Genomic DNA, 24,203 nt, shown 5'->3' on the forward strand with positions numbered 1-24,203 from the left:
CCCGCGAAAGGCAAAGGTCGCGAGTTCGAGTCTCGGTGCGGCACACAGTTGTAATCTGCCAGGAAGTTTAATATAGAGTGGCGGATTGACGGGACTTCATGGTACGGTGCCGCTACCGCCACACACTGTTTCCCAACACCGCCTAGGTAATTTTCCGCGCCAGGTGGCCAAAATGTTTGCGGCACGTGTGGAAGGGACGGGGTGAGATGAGTGTTTGTGTTGGCCCTACAGCGCCCAGGCAGTGCACGGAGGGCGAATTCCGCTGCAGGATCAGCGGCCGGTGCATCTCGCAGGCGCAGAGGTGTGATCGGCGTTACGACTGCGGCGACGATGATTTCTCGGACGAACAGAACTGCCGTAAGTCGACTGTAGCCTGGCTCTCGCCGTCGGCGTCTCACTCTGCCCGCTGCCTCTCTCTAACACCGCTGCAAATACTAACGCCCAGCTACTTCTCTTCCTCTATCTTCTCTTTACTAACATTAGTGGTCTCTCATTCGCCTTCAGCTGGTAGGCTCTAGTCCTCGTATGGTGTTTTTGTTATCATCATCATCGTGCAGGTGTGATCCGCCTACGGAGCTAAATAAAAGACTTTTATTTACAGCGCATCCTCAGCGGCTTGTAATACATCATTGACATTATGTGAAATATTTATAAATGCTGAGGGAAGCTGAAGAAATGAATTAAAATTTGTTCCGCTGCTGGGGCTTGAACCAGTGTGTTCTTGCTTAGTAGGTAGGTATGCTAGCTTTTGCTCCACCGCGGCCTTAGAGCTAACATCCCTGCATGGATTACCCTACTCCAGTGCCCTCCGTATGGCAAACTTCAGCTTATTTACCCCTTCTTAGATCGTCACTGTTATATCAGATTATTAAATGCCTTCTCTGAAAACTACCGTCACCGGATAGTTCAGAACACCACTCGTGATGGAAATACAGGGTGATCAAAAAGTCAGTATAAATTTGAAAACTTAGTTAACCACGGAATAATGTAGATAGAGAAGTAAAAATTGACACACACGCCTGGAATGACATGGGGTTTTATTAGAACAAAAAAAAAAGTTCACAAAATGTCTGACAGATAGCGCTGGATAGCAAAACGTCAGTGACGGGTGAGAGGTACGCCGATATGTTACAGAATCGCATCATCCCCAGCCTGGCTGCTAAACACCTGCTGGAACGTACGATGTTTATGCAGGATGGCGCTCCACCCCGTATTGCTAGACGCGTGAAAGATCTCTTACGCGCGTCGTTTGGTGATGATCGTGTGCTGAGCCGCCACTTTCGTCATGCTTGGCCTCCCAGGTCCCCAGACCTCAGTCCGTGCGATTATTGGCCTTGGGGTTACCTGAAGTCGCAAGTGTATCGTGATCGACCGACATCTCTAGGGATGCTGAAAGACAACATCCGACGCCAGTGCCTCACGGTAACTCCGGACGTGCTTTACAGTGCTGTTCACAACATTATTCCTCGACTACAGCTATTGTTGAGGAATGATGGTGGTCATATTGAGCATTTCCTGTAAAGAACATCATCTTTGCTTTGTCCTACTTTGTTATGCTAATTATTGCTATTCTGATCAGATGAAGCGCCATCTGTCGGACATTTTTTGAACTTTTGAATTATTATTATTATTTTGTTCTAATAAAACCCCGTGTCATTCTAAGCATGTGTGTCAACTTGTACCTCTCTATCTACATTATTCCCTGATTTATTCAGTTTTCAAATTTATACTGACTTTTTGATCACCCGGTATATTGGATCAAACGGCAACAAACAGACCAGACCTCTTTGAGGATGTCCACATCGGAACTGGTATCAGAACCGTGATGCGGTTGTGGTAGCAATGACTACAAAACTACAAATAACAATTAAAACAAGCAGGAAGATATATATGTTCAGTAAACTAGGCACAGAATTAGCAGTGCCACATCTCGATGACGAACTTGAAAACTTCAGCAGACCGAAGGAGCATGTAGAGGAACCTTGGCTCAAGTTTAAAAGAATAATTGACGGTGCATTGTATATATATTCACCAAGTAGTACAGATCATAGTGGGACAGACCCTCCATGGTATACAGTCGCTGTAAACAAACTTATAAGGAACCAGAGATTACTGTATTATAGGTGTAAAACAAAGCATAGGGCTGTACATGGAGGAGTGACGAATGCAACGCTTTTGGCTGTCAAGAGAGCAATGCATGAAGCTTTCAATGACTACTGTAGCAGAATACTGTCAAACGACCTTTCACAAAACCAGAGAAATTCTGGTCGTATGTAAAGGCTGTTAGTAGCACCAAACTTAGTTTCCACTCCCTACCGAATGAGACAGGAAGTGGAACTAAGGGTAGCAAACGAAAGCTGAAATGCTTAACTCTGTTATCAAATGTTTCTTTACATGGGAAAAGTCAGGAGAATTGCCCCAATTTAATCCTCGTACCACTGAAAAGATGAGTTAGTGTCAATGGTATTGAGAAACAGCTGCAATCGTTAACACTGAACAAAGCTCCAGGGCCCGGTGGAATCCCTTTCAAATTCGATACTGAATTGGTGGCTGAGTTAGCCCTCTTCTAACTATAATATGTCCTTCGAACAAAAAACTGTGCCCGGTTCTTGGAATACGGCACGGGTCACACCCGTCTACAAGAAGGGTAATAGAGGTGATATGCAAACCTACCGTTCAATGTCCTTAACATCAATTTGTTGTGGAATCTTATAATATATTCTAGGTTCAAACACAATGAGGCACCTTGAACAGAACGAATAATTACAGCACGCACAGAGGCAAGCATTCAAACAATCTTCTTCCTATGCACCATACGTGAAATGATCAGGAATAAAACCTAATACAGTTACAACGGGATTTACCCTCTGCTGTGCATTTCACGGTGGTTTGTAGAGTATGGATGCAAATGCAAATTGTTGTAGGTATATATCGTTTTCCTGGACTTCACCCCACATCTTCATGAGATCAGTGAATATGGCAATGTTAATCGTAGAGGGTGGCTGGATGCCCGTCCTGACAACCCCATCCCCAACCACACACCCTGGGACAGAAATTGCGTATTCCACCTGTTCTTGTCTAGTGTCAATCCATGTTAAAGTGTACGAAAGTTTTCTAAATGTTTGCAAAGGGTGTAACTGGAGTGGGACTTGGGCACCAGCCAAGTATTCTCCTAGTGGGACGTGGAAAACCGCCTAAAAACCACGTACAGGCTGGTCGGCACACCGACTCTCGTCGTTAATCCGCCGGTCGGATTCCATCCGGGCCCAGAATCAGCGGGCTGACACACGCGGCCATCTGGTCGGGTCCATATAATTACGTTCGTATATTACAGTTTCTTCGTTATTCCCTTATATTTTCGTCACAAAATTATTTTTGGAACGCAAGTTTTGTAAGATTGCATTACTGTTTTGTTCTGCTAACGACTTTTTGAGACCTAATTGTCACATATATCACTCTGGATTTATACTTTGTTGTCCTGTATAGCCATTGTTTGTGAACACATTTCATTCACGCATTTCACTGAGTGTATGATTTTCCAACGCGTGTTTGTGCTGTACATAATGTTGCCAATGTGGCTCTGTGTTTTTCGGTCAGCCTTATGTATGCCGTGTGATATCTGTATGCAGTCTGTTTTGTTTCTTATGTAGTTGCGTGTATTGTGAGGGATGCTCTTTGAATGGAGGGAGTCTCGCTGTGCGTGCTTTTTTTTCTTTTTCTTACGGTTATCACCACTTAAATTCCCTCTTTTCCCAGAGGATCCCCCACCATGCGCACCTACATAAAAACGAAGGAATATCAAACTGTATACCGACATCACAACGCGTACAGCAGGCTGACCGAAAAACACACAACAACATTTGACAACACTGTAAACAGCAAATCTGCGCAACCGACACACACACACACAAAGTGCGGTGTTTGGGTGAAATGTATAACCAAATTTAAAAAATCGGACGTTCTTGTGTACACACGAAAACGAGGTACAATTCTAGGCCGACATGTGTAACATCGAGATCTCATAAAATCATAACACGATCGAAACATAAATTTAAACTTGTGCTCCAAAAAGTTGTTCCGTATCGGACAGGAAGAGAATATGACATAAAAACAAACGGCCTTTTATTTAGCTGCATAGACGGACAACATCTCCAAGAAGATAAAAACAGTTACACGGAAGCAACTAAGGAACCACGGATAACATAAAAGTGACAAACGTCAGGATTTGTCTGCTTGCTTATTCATCAATTGCATTTTCAAAATTCGTTCAAGACTTTTTATGTGCGTTCGTTTGATTTAATTAAGGATAGACTTTTAATAAATTAACTAAAAGAGTCTTCTGGTAAAATTTTAGCAGACGTCCGAAACCGATAAGCAGATGTTGAAATTTATACAAAAAGTACACATATATGGTACTAAAACGTAGACAAGAAGTGCATGTACTACTATAGATCACAAACCTTGCCTTACCGAACGCCGAAAATTACATTTTGTGTAAAATGTACGAAATGCGGTATGACAATTGGTAACGAGAGATGTTAACGGCGTAAGATGGCGGAACCAATGACGAGATCTGTTTCGATAAAGTGTCATTGTGAAGTCACCTGTAAGAACAACGAAATAAATACGTACGACTTAATACATAGTGGAATGTACAAATAAATATATAAGATATGCTATCAGGGCTCAATCTAACCACCAGCTTGAAAACAGAAATTCTAGGAAAAAACCATATACGATGCACTTCGTAATACCTGACTAAAGCAATTGTTAATCGTTGCCAAATTTTCTTACACCCATAGACACCTGAAGACAAGTTTGCCTATGTAAAAAAATTAATTAATTACAAATGACGGTAATTATGCAGTACTATTCTCGGTGTGATTGGTACCATATATGCACCTGACCATTTTCTGGCAATTGCAGCACTGTGAAGAGCGAAGCAGGGACGCCATATTCGCTCGTCAGCGATAATGAATTTGTGAGAAAAGCCAAGTTAACTTCAAATATCGGAGAATCATGCTCATGACGTTGATCATTAAGTCACAGCTATTGTTTCGCTGATTATTGTTGCACAGTACGTTAAATTGCGGAAAACATCTTTGATCAGCAAATTGTTCGGTATTTTCACATAGAGTTTTCACGTAGAGTGGTATCTATTTTAGACGTAGCATTTCGACATCTAAAAATCCCGATTTTTTTTTTCTTGTGATGTGGAACGCCACATTTGTTCAAAATACTAATTGGGGGTTACGAATTTTGCAATAAATAATATGTTGTCGCTGTGACGGAGGTGATTTCGTTACACCCAATCTGCAACTTTACCTTGCATAGGGAAATGAGTTGGTAACTAAACCATTGTCGTTTACTTTTATTGATAAGTAAATTCATAAATGAAATTACTTCAGAATTTAAAATTTCTTAGTAGTGTTCTGCATCAAGTACCCGCTGATGAAACGATAATGACGATTTCTATATTCACAATGGAAATGAAACTGCCGGAATTTTTTGATTGTTAATGACGGTATGTCGCACATTTGTCCATTCGTCCGTCGTCTTTATTTCATGCTACTCACTAATTTTCCAGTCTATGTACTAACATATTTTTATCAAATTTGCAGGTAGTAATCTGACAGTCTGGAGACTATTTTACGCTGTACGGATGTCCGTTCTCATTTTTTTCAGCTATATCATAGAAAATATTTTTCTTCTTTTGTTTTAGCGTTTCTACAGAGTGAGTTTCTGCAGTTTCTACTTTCACAGATGTCTCACTGTTTTACTAACAATTTCTCTTCTTTTTAATTTCATACTAATTTAATTTCTCTATGTATTAATTTGCATGCAGTTTTACTTTCTCAGTAATTATGCATAATTTCAGCACCTTATGAGAAATCATAATTTGTGATCAGTAACTCAGCATATAATTTTTATTGCAGTTTTCTGTTCATGTTTTCCAAAATGAAATTTACAAATCAGATAATAAACTAATTTGGTTGCATGTCAAACACTGGCATGCTATATGTTTCAACATTAACAGTTCATTCATTTTAAGTGTATTTATTTTGAAACTGTTACATGTGTGCTAAGTTAATATTGCATCTTGATTAAAATGTGAGTAACATTGCATTGGATCCATGTGGTAATGGGTTTATCAGTGACAAAGACAAAAGACATCCGTCCATCCACCCATCAACAGAAATCTTCTGTAGCACCAGATTTCAAAAGCTGCTATTTGCTCCTTGTCTGAACTCTTGTATGTTATTCACATTTCACTTCCATGCAAGGCATTCCAAATACATTAAGAAAAGACCATGTGGCATTTAAATTTAAGCCCAGTCTTAGCAGATTTCTCTGTTTTTCAGAAATTCTGTTTCTGATTTGCCTGTGTGCAGTTTGTATCATTTCTACTTCTGCTGTCGACACTTTGCTGCCCAAAAAGCAAAACTCATTGACTACTTTCAAAATCTCATTTGCTAATGTAATTTCCCCCTCAGCATCACCTAATTTAAGTTGACTACACTCTACTATCTTTATTTAAATTTTGTTGATGTTCATTATAAAAGCTTTTTTCACAATGACAGATATTTCCGCAATTAATCTTCAAAGTGCTTTGCCACCATCGGCAAAATTACCGTGTCATCATAGAACAACTGTGTCAGAATTTTCAAAATACACTGAAGTGACAAAAATCATATGATATCGTTATGGATCACCTTTTGCCTGGCATAGTGCAGTAGCACGATGTTGCGTTGACTCAATAAGCCGTTTGAAGTCCTCTATGGAAATAATGACCCATGCTGCCTCTATAGTTGCAGAAGTGTTGTCAGTGCAGAGTTCTGTGCAAGAATTGACCTGTCACTTGTCCCATAAATATGCAAACAGATTCATGTAAATAGATCTGGGTGGCCAGATCATTTGCTCGAAATGTCCAGAACGTTCTTCTAACAGTTTTGGCCCAGTGAAAATTCGCACTGTCGTCCATGAAAATTCAATTGTTGTCTGGGAATACGACCACAAATGGCTGAAACTGGTCTCCAAGTAGCTGGACATAAGCACTTCCAGTCAATGGTCAGTGAAGTTCTGTGTAAATACAGCCCACACCATCTTGCACAGTGTCTTGTTGACAACCTGGACCCATTGCTTCATGGGATCTGTACCACATACAAAACCCTACCATCAGCTCTTACCAAATGAAAATGGGATTCATCTGACCAGGCCACAGTTTTCCAGTCATTTAGAGTCCAACTGATATGGTCATGAGCCCAGGAGAGGCACTACAGGCAATGTTGTGCTATTAGCAAAGGCACTCGGGTCTGTCATCTGCTGCCATACTCAATTAAATGCAAAATTTCAATGAATGTCCCAAATGATATTTTCTGATTAAGTGCCACATTGATTTCAGCAGTTGTTTACAGAAGCACTGTCAACTCTATACAAACACAGCTGCTCTCGGTCGTTAAGTGAAGGCTGTCGGCCACTGCATTGTCCGTCGTGGGAGTTAATGCCTATAATTTGGTGTGCCTGACGCACTGAGGCTGTCAGAATACTGAATTCCCTAATGATAGCCTATTTGAAATGGAATGTCCCATGCACCTAGGTCCGACTACCGACGTGTGGCTGTAATCGTGTCTGAAACCTTTCCTCATTTATTATCTGAGCACAAATGACAGCTTCACTAAAGCACTTTGTGTAGACAATACTACTACCATCTTTATATTAGCATATCACTGTCTCATGACTTTTGCCACTTCAGTGTAAGTCACACCAGTTCACTGTGTACATTTGAATCCGCAGTTAGTAAGTTTCTCATTTTCATAAATGCGTTTCCTGCTGTTACCAGCTTGCATTTTGTATTCTCTCTGCTTCTCCTGTTGTGAATTATTTTCACATGTTAATAGTAGAATTCATCTACTACTTCCTGTGTTTCATTCTCCAGACCTTAATTTCCCAGTATTATCTTAATTCTCTGAAAGCATTGTTTTATTTCTGTTCATACTTATTTTAGAACGTGTTTTGAAGAGATTCAAATGAAGCTCCAAGACTCCAACAGAATTGCGATCATCAGCAAAACCTTGTGTCAGAATTGTCAGAACAATTGACACCTGCCCACTGACCCACAACCACTGACTTCGGGACACACAGAGCACGTGTAACTTTGCAAGTCCGAGCGAATGCGTTTGTGCGCATGTGGGTGTGCCCGGTACCGGGGAACGAGTGACGAGAACCTCAGTACGTGTATGTATGTATGTACGTGTGTGTGCTCCCTCGCAGCATGCCGCGAGGGCGATTTCAGGTGCGACAACGGCTTCTGCATCGACGGCAGCCAGCGCTGCGACGGCGTGAGGCAGTGCCAGGACGGCAGCGACGAGGCGCGATGCCGTATGCATTACCAACTCTCCACTAATCTCGCCTACTCTGTCTTTCGTTGCTTCTCCTCTCTGGTGCTGTGCCCTCATTCCCCGTGCATGTCGATTGTCGGGTGTGACTCGTGTGTAACTACTGACCAGCGGAGGTGTCCTGATTTAAACGTGCAGAGTTGTGTGTAGTAAAACTACGATAGGTAGGGACTACACAGAGGATCTAAGCATACTGGCCAAAAACGTTGATCACCACAAGGAGACATCTCGTAATACCGTGCAACACTGCCTCAATAATGACTTTAGTTCAGCAAGGAAAAAAGTCCACAAGTTTTTTCAAGTGTGCCATGTCAGATAGAAGCCACTCATGATCAGATAACATAGAGCTTCCAAACTGCGGAGATGTTGACTGCTATGTTTCACGTGCTGTACCAAACAATGACTCGGACGTACACACACACACACACACACACACACACACACACACGGACACACTGGGTGTAAAAGGGTAAAAGTGCAGATATTTGCACTGGTGACAACGTACTGAGCAACATTACATCAGCATTTACTCCATTCACAGAGTGGCTATTAGGAGTAGTATGTTTTTGTTTGGTTAGTATCTCCAGATCAGGTATTCAGGTGTGGACGCAAAACAGTTAGCCTACACTGACAGGCATAGTCCACTTAATGGTGCTATTACAGCCATATATACACACATCAAAAAAAAGGTTCGCATCACCTCAATTCTAAGAGTTCCAGGACCTGTATAGAAAATTGAAATAGAGATCAACATAAACATCATTTACATCCTTTTTATTACTTATGAAAACCACACATTGTGTATTGTACAACCATACAGCGAGACCTTCAGAGTTGGTAGTCGAGATTGCTGTACACACCGGTACCTCTAATACCCAGTAGCATGTCGTCTTGCATTGATTCATGCCTGTATCCGTTGTGGCATGCTATTCACAAGTTCATCAAGGCATTGACAATCCAGATTGTCCCACACCTCAATGGTGATTCAGCGTAGATCCCTCAGATTGTTTGGTGGATCACGTAAGCTCTTTTCAATCTATCTCAGGCATGTTCGATAGGGTTCATGACTGGAGAACATGCTGACCACTCTGGTCGAGGGATGGCGTTATCCCGAAGGAAATAATTCACAAGATGTGCACGACGGAGGTGCAAGTTGTCGTCCATGAAGATGAATGCTTCGCCAATATGCTGCTGTTACAGCTGTACTGTCGATCGGAGGATGGCCTTCACGTATCGTACAGCTGTTACGGCACCTTCCGTGACCATCAGCCCAAATAATGCCACCGTGAAACAGCAGGGAACCTCCACCTTGCTGCACTCGCTGTACAGTGTGTCTGAGGCGTTCTGCCTGACCGGGTTGCCTCCAAACATGTCTCCAACGATTGTCTGCTTGAAGGGATATGTGACACTAATCGGTGAAGAGAACGTGAAGCCAGTCCTGAGCGGTCCATTAGGCACGTTGTTGGGCCCATCTGTACCGCACTGCACGGTGTCGTGGTTGCAAAGATGGACTTCACCACAGACGTCAGGAGTGAAGTTGTGCATCGTGCTGCCTATTGCGCACAATCTGAGTCATAACACTGCGTCCTGTGGTTGCACGAAAAGCATCATTCAACGTGGTGGCGTTGCTGTCAGGGTTCCTCCGAGCCATAATCCGTAGGTATTTGTCATCCACTGCAGTAGTAGCCCTCGGGCGGCCTGAGCGAGGCATGTCATCGACATTTCCTGTCTCTCTGTATCTCCTCCATGTCCGAACAACAAGGCTTTGGTTCACTCCGATATGCCTGGACTCTTCCCTTGCTGAGAGCCCTTCCTGGCACAAAGTCACAATGTGGACGCGATCGAACCGCGGTATGGACCGTCTAGGCACAGTTGAACCACAGACAACACGAGCCGTGTTCCTCCTTCCTGGTGGAATGACTGCAACTGATCGGCTGTCGGACCCCCTCCATCTAATAGGCACTACTCATGCGTGGTTGTTTACATCTTTGGGCGGGTTGAGTGACATCTCTGAACAGTCAAAGGGACTGTGTCTCTGATACAATATCCACAGTCAACATCTGTCTTCAGGAATTCTGGGAACCGGGGTGATGGAAAACTTTTTTTATGTGTGTATAAAGGGTGTAACAGGTTTGAGTGCAGATATTTTTATCTGTGGTATCTTAACGTGTACACAACAGTTTGCTGGTTGTTCTTTCTCTGTGTCGAACAGTTTTCTCACAAACAAGTCACAAATTATACAACCTGATTTTTTCTGCACGGCCATAACTGCACCACCAAGCAGACTATGCCTGTCTGAATAGACTAACTGTTTTGTGTCCATGCATCCATACACCAACCCTGATCTGCTGCCCGGGTGAAAAAAATCATTAAAGACTTGCTCTTGCCACACATACTTGGAGGTACTAACCAATCCAGAAACATACTGCTTGAAATAGCTATAATTATCAGTCTGCAAATGATGTAAGTTCTGGTTTAATGTTGTTTAGTATGGTTTCCTCAGTCACCAACAGGAAATATTCTATTTTTATTTAAAAATTATACATATTAAAATTCTGTTAGACGGGATGTAGTGGAATTTTAAATTTTACCTGCTGGAAAATGGAATCTGCACGATTAAAATTCTTTAATCAATTAGTAATTGCCATAAGTAATGATTAGGAACAGCTTCTTCATGATGGCAAAGTAGAAATCCATGCAAAATACATTTTTTGGTCACTGTAAACAATAGTTCCACACAGTTTGGTCACGTTACACACGAGTGCGCCCAGCAGCTGTGATTCGGTGTTTGGTTAACCGACTGGTTTTGCATCCTGGTTTGCGGACCAACTGGCTGATGTGTTTCTGTACCAGCTTGTGTGATCCTGATGGAGTTGTGTCGTCATGTAGTATGCATTACATTGCATTCCTGGTGTGTGTTTTTGTAAAATTTGTGGTTGTTGTAGGCGTATCGATTGCTCAGTAGTATACTAATCGGGTTTGGTACCTCCCGTAAGCAATTTTTGGCTTTGATGTGACTGTAAATACATTGTTGTCTAAGCTTTTTCATATAGGGTGTTACTCTGGTAATGAAACTGTAGTTTGCCATATTTTTTAACATAGTTAGCTAGTTGTTCCATTTTCTGCCCCAGTATTGTATTGTCAGTTTTCATAACAGTGTTGCCCCTTATGTTTGCACTTTATTCTGGACGTGATGCCAAATTTTTGTGCAGGGGAAATACGTAAGTTGTATTAGTTTAGTAATTCAGGAAACATCCCCTGTTATGGCACATCATTTTTGAAGAAAACTTATGTTATTTGTTTGTGCTTGGCTACTACCAGCTGTACATATATTCCAATTCATTATACTGCTGCAGCATACGTTATAGGATGGAAGTAATGTACAAAATGGAGGCGAGACAAGCTCTGACCTGTAGCTGATATGATGCATAGATCTCGTGGGAGCACCAGTCACAGCTGGCTGGTACTGGATGTTGGTGTGGTCTGTGTGTGGGCGTGGGGGGAGGGATGGGATGCGTACTTTGGAAGGCCAGTAATGTTAAGTGTTACTACATGCCACCCCTAAGTTAGCTTGGTACAAGCTGGTAGCTGGTTTTCCTCGTTTTTCCCTACTGTTGATTTTATGTTTTATTTTATTACATTGCAAAGCATTTAGAGCTTGTTTCATTCACCTTCAGGCATTATGTGAATAAAGAATACAAGTAGGTCCTGTTGTTGTTGTTGTGGTCTTCAGTTTCCTGCAGCTCTCTACACCAGTCTATCCTGTGCAAACCTCTCCATCATCGCATAACTACTGCAGCCTACTCCCACTTTGGTCTGCTGACTGTATTCATGCCTCCATCATCCTCTTCAGTTTTACTCCCCCCCCCCCCCCCCCCCCCCCCCCCACCTCCTCAAACAATCTCTTCTTTTTGCATACCTTAATATTCACTTCGATTGTAAATATATTTTATTATTTCAAATTATAAAGGTGGCAGGGGTAAAATACAGGAAGCGAAAGGCTATTTACAATTTATACAGAAACCAGATGGCAGTTATTAAAGTCGAGGGGCATGAAAGGGAAGCAGTGGTTGGGAAAGGAGTGAGACAGGGTTGTAGCCTCTCCCCGATGTTATTCAATCTGTATATTGAGCAAGCAGTAAAGGAAACAAAAGAAAAATTTGGAGGAGGTATTAAAATTCATGGAGAAGAAGTAAAAACTTTGAGGTTCGCCGATGACATTGTAATTCTGTCAGAGACGGCAAAGGATTTGGAAGAGCAGTTGAACGGAATGGACAGTGTCTTGAAAAGAGGATATAAGATGAACATCAACAAAAGCAAAACTAGGATAATGGAATGTAGTCAAATTAAATCGGGTGATGCTGAGGGAATTAGATTAGGAAATGAGACACTTAAAGTAGTGAAGGAGTTTTGCTATTTAGGAAGTAAAATAACTGATGATGGTCGAAGTAGGGAGGATATAAAATGTAGACTGGCAATGGCAAGGAAAGCGTTTCTGAAGAAGAGAAATTTGTTAACATCGAATATAGATTTATGTATCAGGAAGTCGTTTCTGAAAGTATTTGTTTGGAGTGTAGCCATGTATGGAAGTGAAACATGGACGATAACTAGTTTGGACAAGAAGAGAATAGAAGCTTTTGAAATGTGGTGCTACAGAAGAATGCTGAAGATTAAATGGATAGATCACATAACTAATGAGGAGGTATTGAATAGGATTGGAGAGAAGAGAAGTTTGTGGCACAACTTGACTAGAAGAAGGGATCGGTTGGTAGGACATGTTTTGAGGCATCAAGGGATCACAAATTTAGCATTGGAGGGCAGCGTGGAGGGTAAAAATCGTAGAGGGAGACAGAGAGATGAGTACACTAAGCAGATTCAGAAGGATGTGGGTTGCAGTAGGTACTGGGAGATGAAGCAGCTTGCACAGGATAGAGTAGCATGGAGAGCTGCATCAAACCAGTCTCAGGACTGAAGACAACAACAACAACATGCATTTTTCATTTTTTTTATCCTTCCATTAGCAACAGACATTTGTAACTCACTCATTGAATTATCTCTTCTTGGTACTTGAACTTTTTGAGCTCTTCTATTTGACCAATGTCTTTCTAAAAACGTTTTGTTGGTATTTTTATTTTGGTGGTAAATTTGATTTTATATCCTGAGATTCTCAGACTGTTTCTACCGGCTAACTGCTCCAGAAGATCGATTTGTGTTTCTGCATCTGCTAGATTTTCGGATAGTGCAGCAAAATCTACTCCAAATGCAAGTCAGTTTACCCCTGTTCGCTGTTTCATTCTACCCACTTTCGTTGCTGATACCAGCTACCTTAATATTTCATTACAACTGCTTACTGCTGTCCCCATTACTCATAACCAATTTCTTTAATTCACAAGATAGGCAAAGCAAGCTCCAAGATGAATTAATATATTACATAGGGTAATCTTGCCTGTATACCATACACAACTGGTCTGAGTGAAGCACAAATCAATAACAATTTATATAATACACACAGTCTTTTTTATGTGGCCTGTATGGTGAAAGTCCAGAATTAAAATGACTATGGAAGTTGATTTGTTTATTCAGTATTTACAGGAGAAAAAATCAAGGCTGCAAGTTCATATCATACACAGGCACAGTCTTGTGTTGATACTAGAGTATATTGCTGGCAGATTTACAAAGTGCAGTCCTATCAAAAACAGTGTAAAAATACATCTTAAAATAAAAACTGGTTTATTCTCATTGTAGTACCAGGTTAGCAAGAGATAAGTCATTTTCTGCTCCATGTTAAAATTTTGTGAGACCTCAATGTTTTTGGGAGAGTTGTCAGCATTGTGGAGTGTCTGTCCGTGTCTGACCCAAATCCACTGCAGTTTGCTTCTGTGTCTGACTGCTTATTCGCATTTTATTTCAGGCTTTTCTTCTGGAAATATTCGTAACCAAATTAAAGTATGTGCCAGCGTATGCTGTTGCACATTAAAAAAAATAGAATTACTCTTAGTGAAACATTAAAAATGACTGTTAAACTCCTAACACATTTACTGGCATAATGAGTGTTGGTGTAATGTAGAATGTTTCACGTGTTGTGTACAGTATTTTTTTCGTAGTATGGTGGTGGAGGTGGGTTTTTAAAATTTTTGTTTAATTTAAATTTATTTTTAATGTGTGGTGTCTTTTGTTGTAATGGTTTAGTGTATAAACATTTTAAGTCAGTATGTACAATATAACTTATCTGTATGTTTACTTTTGATAATTATTTTCTAAATCTGTTTCATTATGATGATGTGTACTACTTTCCAGTTAATTTTTTTTCTCTGTTATTAAGTTTCAGTTAATTCATATTGATGCAATATCCCATGTGGAACATGGAAATCAGATTTCTGATTACAGTGGTTGAAAATGGCTGTAACTGTTTAGGGCATAGCAATACATCAATTTGAATTATAGAAAATGTAAAACAAAGTTCAAACAGTATTTTTTAAATTTTTTATGTAATTTGTAAGTGTTGTAACAAACCACCTTCATCACACAGACAACATCAGAGTGGTAACCCATTTCACATAATACATTCTGAAAAATATGTGGGGCCATCAACATGACCACATTAGAAATATGCATTTTGAGTTCTGGAATTGGTTTGAGCAAAGGTTAGAAATACATAAGGCTTTTCATATATCCCCATAAAAAGTCTATGGATGTGAGGCCCAGTGTTGCCCCTAGCATAATTTGTACATTTTACACACTTTTACTGTCTCAGTTCCTGTCAGATCTCAATCAAAACATGTAAAATTGTTGTCTGTGACATTTGTAGCCACCCTGCTGGGATTACAAGTCGATTTCTGTGGACTGTGTTAAAATGAAAAGCGAATTCTTCCAATATTCATGCTGATACATGTGGCTGTTCAATACTTTTTTATTTGCACAAACATAATGCTTCTTGAAACTCCCAGTGCTGTTTGGAAATGCTGTTCACATTCAGAAGAGCTTGATTATATCACTGACACTCCTCTATGGTAACAGAGTGATAGATGTCGAATTACATCAGGCAAAATGCCTTCTGTACCGGATGCGTCATTTTCGCTACAACGCAGAAGTTTTCACTTATGGATCACTGCATATGTGCCGGCTTCCAGTTGATTGTGCATGTATAACAATCAAAATGTTAAACTTTCTTTTAAATTCAAAGTAATTCTTAGCAGTGAAATAGCTGTAGCCATTTGTAGTTGTTATATTCATCATGTAGTGCCCTGTATGTAAATGAAAATTGATCAGAAATTCATTAGGTAGACACAAAGGTAGAAATGACAAATAAGTGTTTAATGTTCAGACAAAGTGATCAGTGAACAAACCATTCTGGCTTGTATTCAGAGTTTCAGTTAATTCTTTCAAGTGCTATATTTCTTTACATTAGTCAAAAGAAGGAGAAAAAGAATATTAAGAAGGGTTCATTTGAATTTGCGTCTACCAGTGGCTGAAATATTAATTAAGTAAATATTTTTTGTTGTCCTTACAAGTGTTTACCTTGTAGCAAAATGTGAAGAAAAATGGAAAGCAAACTACAGCCAATTTTTTCTGTAGTGCTATTTTGTTTGGTTTGTTGCATTATGTTTGCATGTGCTACATTGGCATCGCCTAGCTTTTACAATTGCTGTGTGACAGATTGTGTACAACTTTCACTGATGATGATAGAGGTTGAGCTTTCGGCACGAGGCTTATCCGACTGATAACTGTCGAGCTTACAGTCAGTGCATTGTGTTGTAATTTCCTGACATTAGCTGTTGCTACTCTTTTCTTTTTCATTTTTAAAAAATTGGTTTCAGTCCTGCTGTGTTTGGTTGTATGTTGGCTCGCAATGTAAAAACCTTCCAAGTTGTTTGTGCTTGTATATTTATTCAGATAAGAGGTTGTGCAGTTTTTGTGCAGAGGCTATTGCATGTCATGACTAGACGGAGATTACCATTGTGATTCTCCCCGAGTAGCATAATAAATAAGCTGATTGTATATAATTAGTACTCTTGTATTTAAGTATAATGGGGGTGGACATAGAGTTTTATTTATCATCTTGAAAAAAAAAATCAAGCTCAGACTTTGAAACTTGATGAAGTTGTTGGTCCATCTGTACATATTTGCCCTCTGGGGTGACACATTTTTCTCCAGTGATGGGGGACCTCGGTTGTAGAAATCTGCATTGTGGGTGTTGAAGAATCTTTCCATCTTGAAAATCAATTTGTCATTGTTAAGCAATTTTATTAGGTCACCCTACTTGTTCATCATCTCTCCACCATACTTTCAAATCTTTTAGTATAGAGCCCTTATCTTGCTCTCTGGAGATCATCAGTGGGCTGTGACATTCTGTTTTTCACTCCTGTGCTGGTGTGCTACAGTTCTGTGGATCAGAGATTTCAATTTTTTCTGGGATTGCAACTATTCACCCACAGGCAGACAAAAATTTAATTACATAACATTATTTTTAGAGGTGATAATTAAGTATTTCACTACCCTATGCATGTTAAGTAGATTTTATCTTGTTCCATTCCTGTGTGGTAGTTCATTGGCGCACTCTCAAACATTTTCTTGGCGTATTTTTCTGTGGTTGGATGTTACTTGAGGAAGTATCATAGCTGCCAATCCCAGATTTTGTTGCCTTTTCCGTAACTCGCCTTTCTACGAAATAGATGTCATAAGTTTATTAATATTCTAACTGTGTTCAAGACTCCTCTCCATAAAAGAGGGAATTGTACAATTTTTATGAGCCGCTAGTGTTCCTTAAGTCTGATGAACATACACAGATATTTATTTATGTTTGCTTTATTTTTCTTAGTGCATTTTTTTGCGCGCGCGCGTGCGCGCATGTTTGTTTGTGTGTGTGTGTGTGTGTGTGTGTGTGTGTGTGTGTGTGTGTGTGCGTGCGTGCATTGTGTAGCCATCAGATAGATAGATAGATAGAGAAATAAGAATGAAAGTGAGAACAGTGTAATTGAAAAGTTTTCATCAGTATTAGATGCACTCCTTTTTACAACATAATTTTTTTTCATTACTCTGATGCACAATCTAAAATAACAAATGATGTCAGAGAAGGGCAGTTTTGCTTCTCATTGGTATTTTGGCTGCTGTGTTATAGTCGTTAAGTGTTGGGTTCCTAGGCTGTCAAGGATGAAGCAAATGTGCAAGAATCAGCAGTACTATTACTTTATTCCAGTGTTAGAGTTTCCTTCAGGCGCTTCCTGTCTGTGGTGATGGTTCCTGATATTCCTGTGGTTCCCAACCTCTGTGTAAAAGTGTTTGATTTTCTTTCAGTCATAAAACTAAATTGTTTTTAAAAGTTCATTTCTATTATTACTGTTTTGTTAGATTCTAGGTTTTGTTACGTACATTGCCAATAGTTTGCACATTCAGTGTGCATAGATGGGAAAGCTTACTTTCCACTATGATAGCTCTGAATGCAAGAAGAAAACTTGAAGCACCACCTGAGAAAAGTGCAGTGATTGCAACAAAACCAAGTACAGAAGTAGTGGATTAAAAATAAGCAATGGAAAGAGTCTCATTTCTTCTTCTTTAGTAAAACACTTGTAAGAACGTGTGACATTTATTTCTTTGAACATGAACTACTATATTTCGTTACTTTAAAAATGAGAGGGTCGATCGGAAATAAAGTTTGTTTCGAAGTTCTACGAGGTCCCAAAGTTTGTTATATGTATTGCCTGATATCTAGTAATGTTTAGGATACAATCTCGGATGAAATTAGATCACTGCAAATTACACAGCTAGCTGTTAAAATGGCAACACCTTGAAAACAGCTTGCAAACAACCTCAAATTGGGAGGAAGTGTGATACGTGCTTGGATATGCAAATGAGAAATATTTCAGCACTGCCACGTAAAGTGTTTAGGAATGACATCTATATTCTGTATACAATGAAAGATTGCACAGTGGGTTTCTCATTCAGAAGCTGCATTTGAATGCTTTTTTGTTTGTGCAATGACTGTTTTATGCCTCGTGTGAGAAAGAGAAACGTCAGCCAGCATGTGTAAGAATTTAAAAATGGCAGGATCGTGGCCTACATGACTCCAGTTTGTCGTTCCGCTATGTTGCTGCTTTAGTTCACAGGGATCACGTGAATGTGATGAGAATATGCAATTGATGTGTAGCAGAAGGTTCCTACTCGGCGCCATGTGCGATCTTAACAGCCCCCGTGCAGTTAGTGCCCGAGAGAGCAGACGTATTGTCTGCTTAGCTGTGCGGGATCGTACAGCAGTGTTATGCAAATTGAATCAGGAAATGGACCTGTTCTCATCAAGATGAGTAGCCTCGTAGACAGTGTGACATCTGGAGCTCCACAGACTGTCGGCATGGTAACCATTGCTGCAGCCTATTTTGACGTGCCATCAGAGAGAGATACAGTACCACACCTACACTTTCAAAAGTATGATTGTATTGGATATCGAGTGAAATTTGTGACTGGATAAATGACTTTTTTGTTGGGAGGCCACAGCATGTTATCTCGTATGGAGAGCCATCATCAGCTGTAGAAGTAACTTCATTTAACCCAGGAAAGTGTGTTAGGACCCCTGCTGTTGATGTTGTATATTAATGATTTACAGATGATATTAATGGTAGTATTGGGGCTTTTGCAGATGATGCAGTTATCTATAATGAAATACTACCTGAAAGAATCTAAATAAATATTCATATAATAGAAAGAAACAGTCCAGGTGGGAAAAATATATTAAAAAACAAAGATGCTGTGACTTACCAAACGAGAAAGCGCTGGTAGATAGATGCAATAAAAAACACACAAACTCACACACAAATTTCACAGTTACTCCCTCTTTCCTGATGAAGCAACCTTGGGTTCTGAAATTTGTGTGTGTGTTTGTGTGTTTTTTATTGTGTCTATCTACCAGCACTTTCTTGTTAAATATTCAGTCAGTCAAGAGTTCAAAATGGTGGGAAGATTGGCAACTTGCTCTAAATGTTCTGAAATGTAAAATTGTGCACTTCACAAAATGTAAATGTGTAGTAGCCTATGACAATAATATTTGACGAGTCACTTTTGGATTTAGCCAACTTGTACAAATACTTGAGTGTAACGCTTTGTAGGGATACAAAATGGAAACAGGATTAACGGGGGATATTGAATATATACAGAGATGCACAGCACGAATGGTCACAGGATTGTTTAATCTGTTGGAGATAGTCATAAAGGTGCTGAAGGGACTGAACTGGAAGACTCTTGAAGATAGACGTAAACTATCCCGAGCTAGTCAGATTTCAGGAACAAGCTTTAAATGGTGACTCTAGGAATGTACTACAATCCCCTACATGTTTTTCACGTAGGTATTATGAGGATAGATTAGAATAGTTACTGCACGCACAGAGGCACATAAGCAATCATTCTTCCTGTCCTCCATATGTGAATGGAGTGGGAAGAAGCCCTAATAATTGGTACAATGGGACGGATGCTCGCCCGTGCACCTAACAGTGGTCTGCAGAGAATAGATGCAGGTGTAGCTGGTGTGCTCAAGTGTAGTGACTGGAATCGTACAAGTCTGGAAATGACTTCGGAATACTGAGAAGTAGCAAATTCAGGACCAATACCGTGATGTGTAATGAGATGTATAACCTAACAAAGAGAAATCACAACCGCTAGAGTGGCTCTGCCGCCGACTGGCCGTTCAGACGTGGCTTACAGCAGTGCTTACTTCGGCAACCACAGCACTCGCAACTGCAGCAGTGCCACCTAGCAGCCATTATTAATATCTGTACTGTCCGGCGTGTCTTCGGATGTGCCGGGCTGGGATACCGGAGAGGTTCTGAGGAGAACGAATATTACCGGGTTCCGTTTGTCATCGTCAAGCTGGTTCACCACTTGTTGTTGTGGTGTGGGGTGGCATTGGGTACAGGACACAGGCACCTCTGGTTAGCATAGTCAATAATTTAGACAGTAGCTTTTATGTTTCTGGCATTTTAAGGCCGATAGTTGTCTCCTTTCTTCGAGGTCTCTGTTATTATCTTTCGACAACATAACACAAGACCGTGCCGTCTTGATTTCCCTGGATACAGAGGGTGTGGGACTGTTACCCTGCCAGTTTTTTCTCCAGTCTCTCAGCACTGGAAACAGCTGGACACAGCTTGCCTAGAGACTGGAACCCAGCACTGCCAGATGAACTCTGGCATAGAGTTGAAGAATCACCAGCTGACACCCACGTCTGTCATGAGAGCTGTGTTCTACTGGAGGCCAGCAGGGTTAGAGCTGTGGAAGGTTTTTGTAGTAAATTTCGCACAGTGTGTACCCTCAAACACATACATTTCTGATCAAGTATTCTTCCTGCTATGTTGTAGATGTGCAACAAGTAAAATTTTCATTATATCTATTCTACACGGTGTTACAATTTGAATGTCCCACACTGTGGATGTCCGAATGGTTGGGAGCCACAGCACTCCCCTTCCCATTGTCCGCCCCTCCCCCCTTTCCTATTTTCCTCCTCCTCTGTCAACCCCACAGCAGACGTTGCCCTACCGTCTTTCCCCTTCTCTCTCGCTCTTTCATCTCCCCCCTTCCCTTCCCCCTCCGCCACCAGTCCCCCTAACCCCACCTCCTCCACATTTCCCCCTCCCTCCCTCCAACATCGTCCCCCTCCTCCATTCACCCGCGTTCCTTTTCCCTCATTCTTCACCCCCCCCCCCCCCCCCTTCCCCCGTCTGGGATACAGCAGCGCCTCCCTCGCAATGCCGAGCATACTTTCGTGGCAGCTGGCACGCCGCCGCCCCCGTTTTGATCTCATTTGTGTGTTTTCGCCGGCGAGCAGAGACCGATGACCAGTGTTCGGCCAACGAGTTTCGCTGTCGGGACGGGACGTGCATCAGGGGCTCCCTGCGGTGCGACCGCAGGGTCGACTGCTACGACGGGTCGGACGAGGAGGGCTGCCCGCCCAACGGTTCGTAGTTCACTCCCTCGCGGGAGTACTCGGGACCGCTTGGTGCTGGAGCGTCGATCGTCTTCCGAGAGCTGGCTCTCTCGCTCTGTCTCGCTTCACTGCACGTCGCAAAGCCTTACTTTTTCCTCTGACGGAATTTCCGGACGGTGCGGCATTCGGTGTTGACGCTGGCATTACAGACGAGCTTTGGAGGCTTGCATGGCCTGCACAGTAGGCGCTACATTCCTTTCTGTTGAATGGACAAATGTAAACCTGCCTGGAAAATATTATGTGCACCTTAAGGTACGCAATCCCACCCAAACCATCCATCCTGGGTAGTTGGGTTGCCCACTGTAAAGTGCACGAAATATTTCCAGGTCTAGTTTCTTCGCTCCGTAAATTCGTCTGCCTCCTGAATAACAGTGCAGCATACACAAAACATTCTAGAAATACCATGCGCTCAAGGAAAATTTGTGCCAAGCTGCTGTGCATTCACCTCCTCTGTAATACAGCCTAAAATAATAACAATAATGTTAAAGGTACAACCAGCTTGCCTTTTCAACTACAAAAAAAGTGTGTTTATTTTATCGTACACATTTTGTTTCAATTGTTTAAAAGATGAGTTATAATATGGAAAGAAACATATTTATAGTAATGAGTTGCTTTTAGATAGTTCATTTCCAAGGATACTGAAGAGTGACATTTTTCTCCCTTGGAGCATTTTTGTTTGATTTACACCTACACCTGGAAGCGTCTTCTGCATGCACATATTCCAAATATAAATATTGCTGCTACTGTATTTGGCGCTTTTGTCTGACCTAATTTCACTCTGGCTTGCAACACAATACATTTTGACATAAAAAATGTGACAATAGTTTGCACTGCCTATGTTTATTCAACGTGACAAGAGTTTGCACTGCCTATGTTTATTCACATTCTTCTGGCAAAATGTACATCTTTGCATTTTGTGTGTGAGGGGGGGGTGGGGGTGGGGGGGTGTTAGTGTCACTCAGTAGCACTTGCTGGTAATGGTTTTTTACTCTGGTATTCCATTTATATTTATTAATATTACAATTTCTTATGAAGCTCATATTTTTCACCATAAATCAAAGTTTTCATATTATTTACGTTCTGTATTTCTTATATACAGCTTTCCCTGACAATAGGCTCCAACACTTGTACACATTTATGCAACATTTATATAGCAATGAACTTGCTTCAATAATTAATTTGTACTTTTCCATTAAAATATGAAAAATGAATGGCACCAAATAATGGTTCACATATTATTAATGCAGCATTCTTAACATTTTAATTTCATAGTTTCATGTTCTTTTCAAATAATAACATACATATTATTAAAGGGGCATTCATGGTTACTGCATACAGATACAAAATCAATTATATGCTTAGCAAAAAAAGAGATGGAAAGTAGTATGCGGTACTACATTAATGTGAGTATTATATATTTCAGTTGTATAGTGGCATCGAATACTTTATTATTCCCTAACATATCAATCATATTTCAGCAAACCTAAAAATGCAGTCTGGCACAAATTTTCATTTGTTGTGACATGTTCATTACATTTCAGATTTATAATTTCTGGTCAGCTCTAACTGGCTTCATTTCAAGACATTTATACTTTCATTCATTTCATCCCCGATTATCTGTTCATATATCAGTGGTACGAATTCAGCTGATACAAAATAATTTTGTTAAACAATCTTCTGGATATTGTAATTCTCCATGCTTACAAATAAAAATTAGAGAGAAATTCTGCCATATGCAAGAGACAGGTTTTTTTATACTTATTTTACTCATATATGTTCTAGCACACTTTGTGGTATCTTCAGTTTATTATTCTGTCTCATGGTAGTTTTCCATGTTAGCACAGAATAAGTGATGAGGCAGTGTAATAAACAAAAAACCACTAAAGACAGCAGAGAAAGTGCTGAAATGTATATGGGCAATGTCAAAATAAACTGTCTTGCATCAGGCAAATTTTTTTCCAATAATATCATATATTTCCTGTTTCATAAACTGGAGTTATTGTAACTATAACAAATTAAAAACATAATGTTGTCAGCTGCAGAACTTCATATTTCTTTCCATTCTAAAGCTTGTAAACATTTAATTGCATCCATAGCAGGAAAAATTAAATTGGCATGGTAAACTATATTGTACATTTTAAATAAATATGTACCACTGGCTTTTGATAAACTTGCTATAAATAGTATCTAAAAAACATTGAACTGGCATCAGCATTAAACTTATGAAAACTGTAGACTCCTTTTTTATGCTAAACAATGCTAAGATTGCATGCACAAATAATACAGTAGGGAAAATTGTGATTCTCCAAGGAGTAAACCGTAATCCAAACAGTTGTGGAGGCCAGGGAAGTTCTGTTATTTCATTGCTATTCTCACGAAATCAGTTTTGGGCATTTCTGCCCATGTAAATGTAAGCATTGTGGTCTTGAAAGATACAGTTCTCCGCTGTGAGTAATTCCTGTTCCATTCAGTAAATGTAGTTACACAAAACAACCATAGCGCACAAAAACTTAGTCACACACAAGAGACAGCACCCTAGTACCATTTAACACAATTTAGTCCAAAACTTCTACAAAGTACAGTGACAATCACTAATTACTTTGCCTGCCAAAGCAGATTACTATTACAAATTAGATCCTCCACATTTGTGTTTTTATATGTGCTAGTTAAACCACAAAACCAATCAGTTGTTTGAAATCCTCAAAATATAATCGCAATCCACAACTCGGACACTTATGTTCGCAGGCGCAGGTAAGGTGAAGGCATTCCACTTCCAGCATGTGTATTAAAACGGTGTACATCTGAAACAAGCTGCAGGTTGAAAACTGCGTTGCATATCTTTG

At 40.4% G+C, this 24,203-nt stretch overlaps 1 protein-coding gene across 49 annotated transcripts in view; it reads left to right on the forward strand.

The window, feature by feature from the left end:
* LOC126295245 (basement membrane-specific heparan sulfate proteoglycan core protein) overlaps nt 1-24,203 on the forward strand; it is a 1,297,357-nt gene that overhangs the window by 919,806 nt on the left and 353,348 nt on the right. For 20 of the 49 annotated variants that reach the window (XM_049987617.1, XM_049987622.1, XM_049987601.1 and 17 more), the window contains 3 exons: nt 232-357; nt 8,272-8,379; nt 21,202-21,330. The exons of 12 other annotated variants lie outside the window; for them this stretch is intronic. In XM_049987617.1, the coding sequence (XP_049843574.1) occupies nt 232-357; nt 8,272-8,379; nt 21,202-21,330 (363 nt within the window). The remainder of the gene's footprint in view (nt 1-231; nt 358-8,271; nt 8,380-21,201; nt 21,331-24,203) is intronic. 17 more of the 49 variants (XM_049987621.1, XM_049987626.1, XM_049987611.1 and 14 more) reach the window with 4 other exon arrangements.

The sequence above is a fragment of the Schistocerca gregaria genome, chromosome 11, assembly GCF_023897955.1.
Source record: "Schistocerca gregaria isolate iqSchGreg1 chromosome 11, iqSchGreg1.2, whole genome shotgun sequence".
In the NCBI taxonomy this organism is placed as follows: domain Eukaryota; kingdom Metazoa; phylum Arthropoda; class Insecta; order Orthoptera; family Acrididae; genus Schistocerca; species Schistocerca gregaria.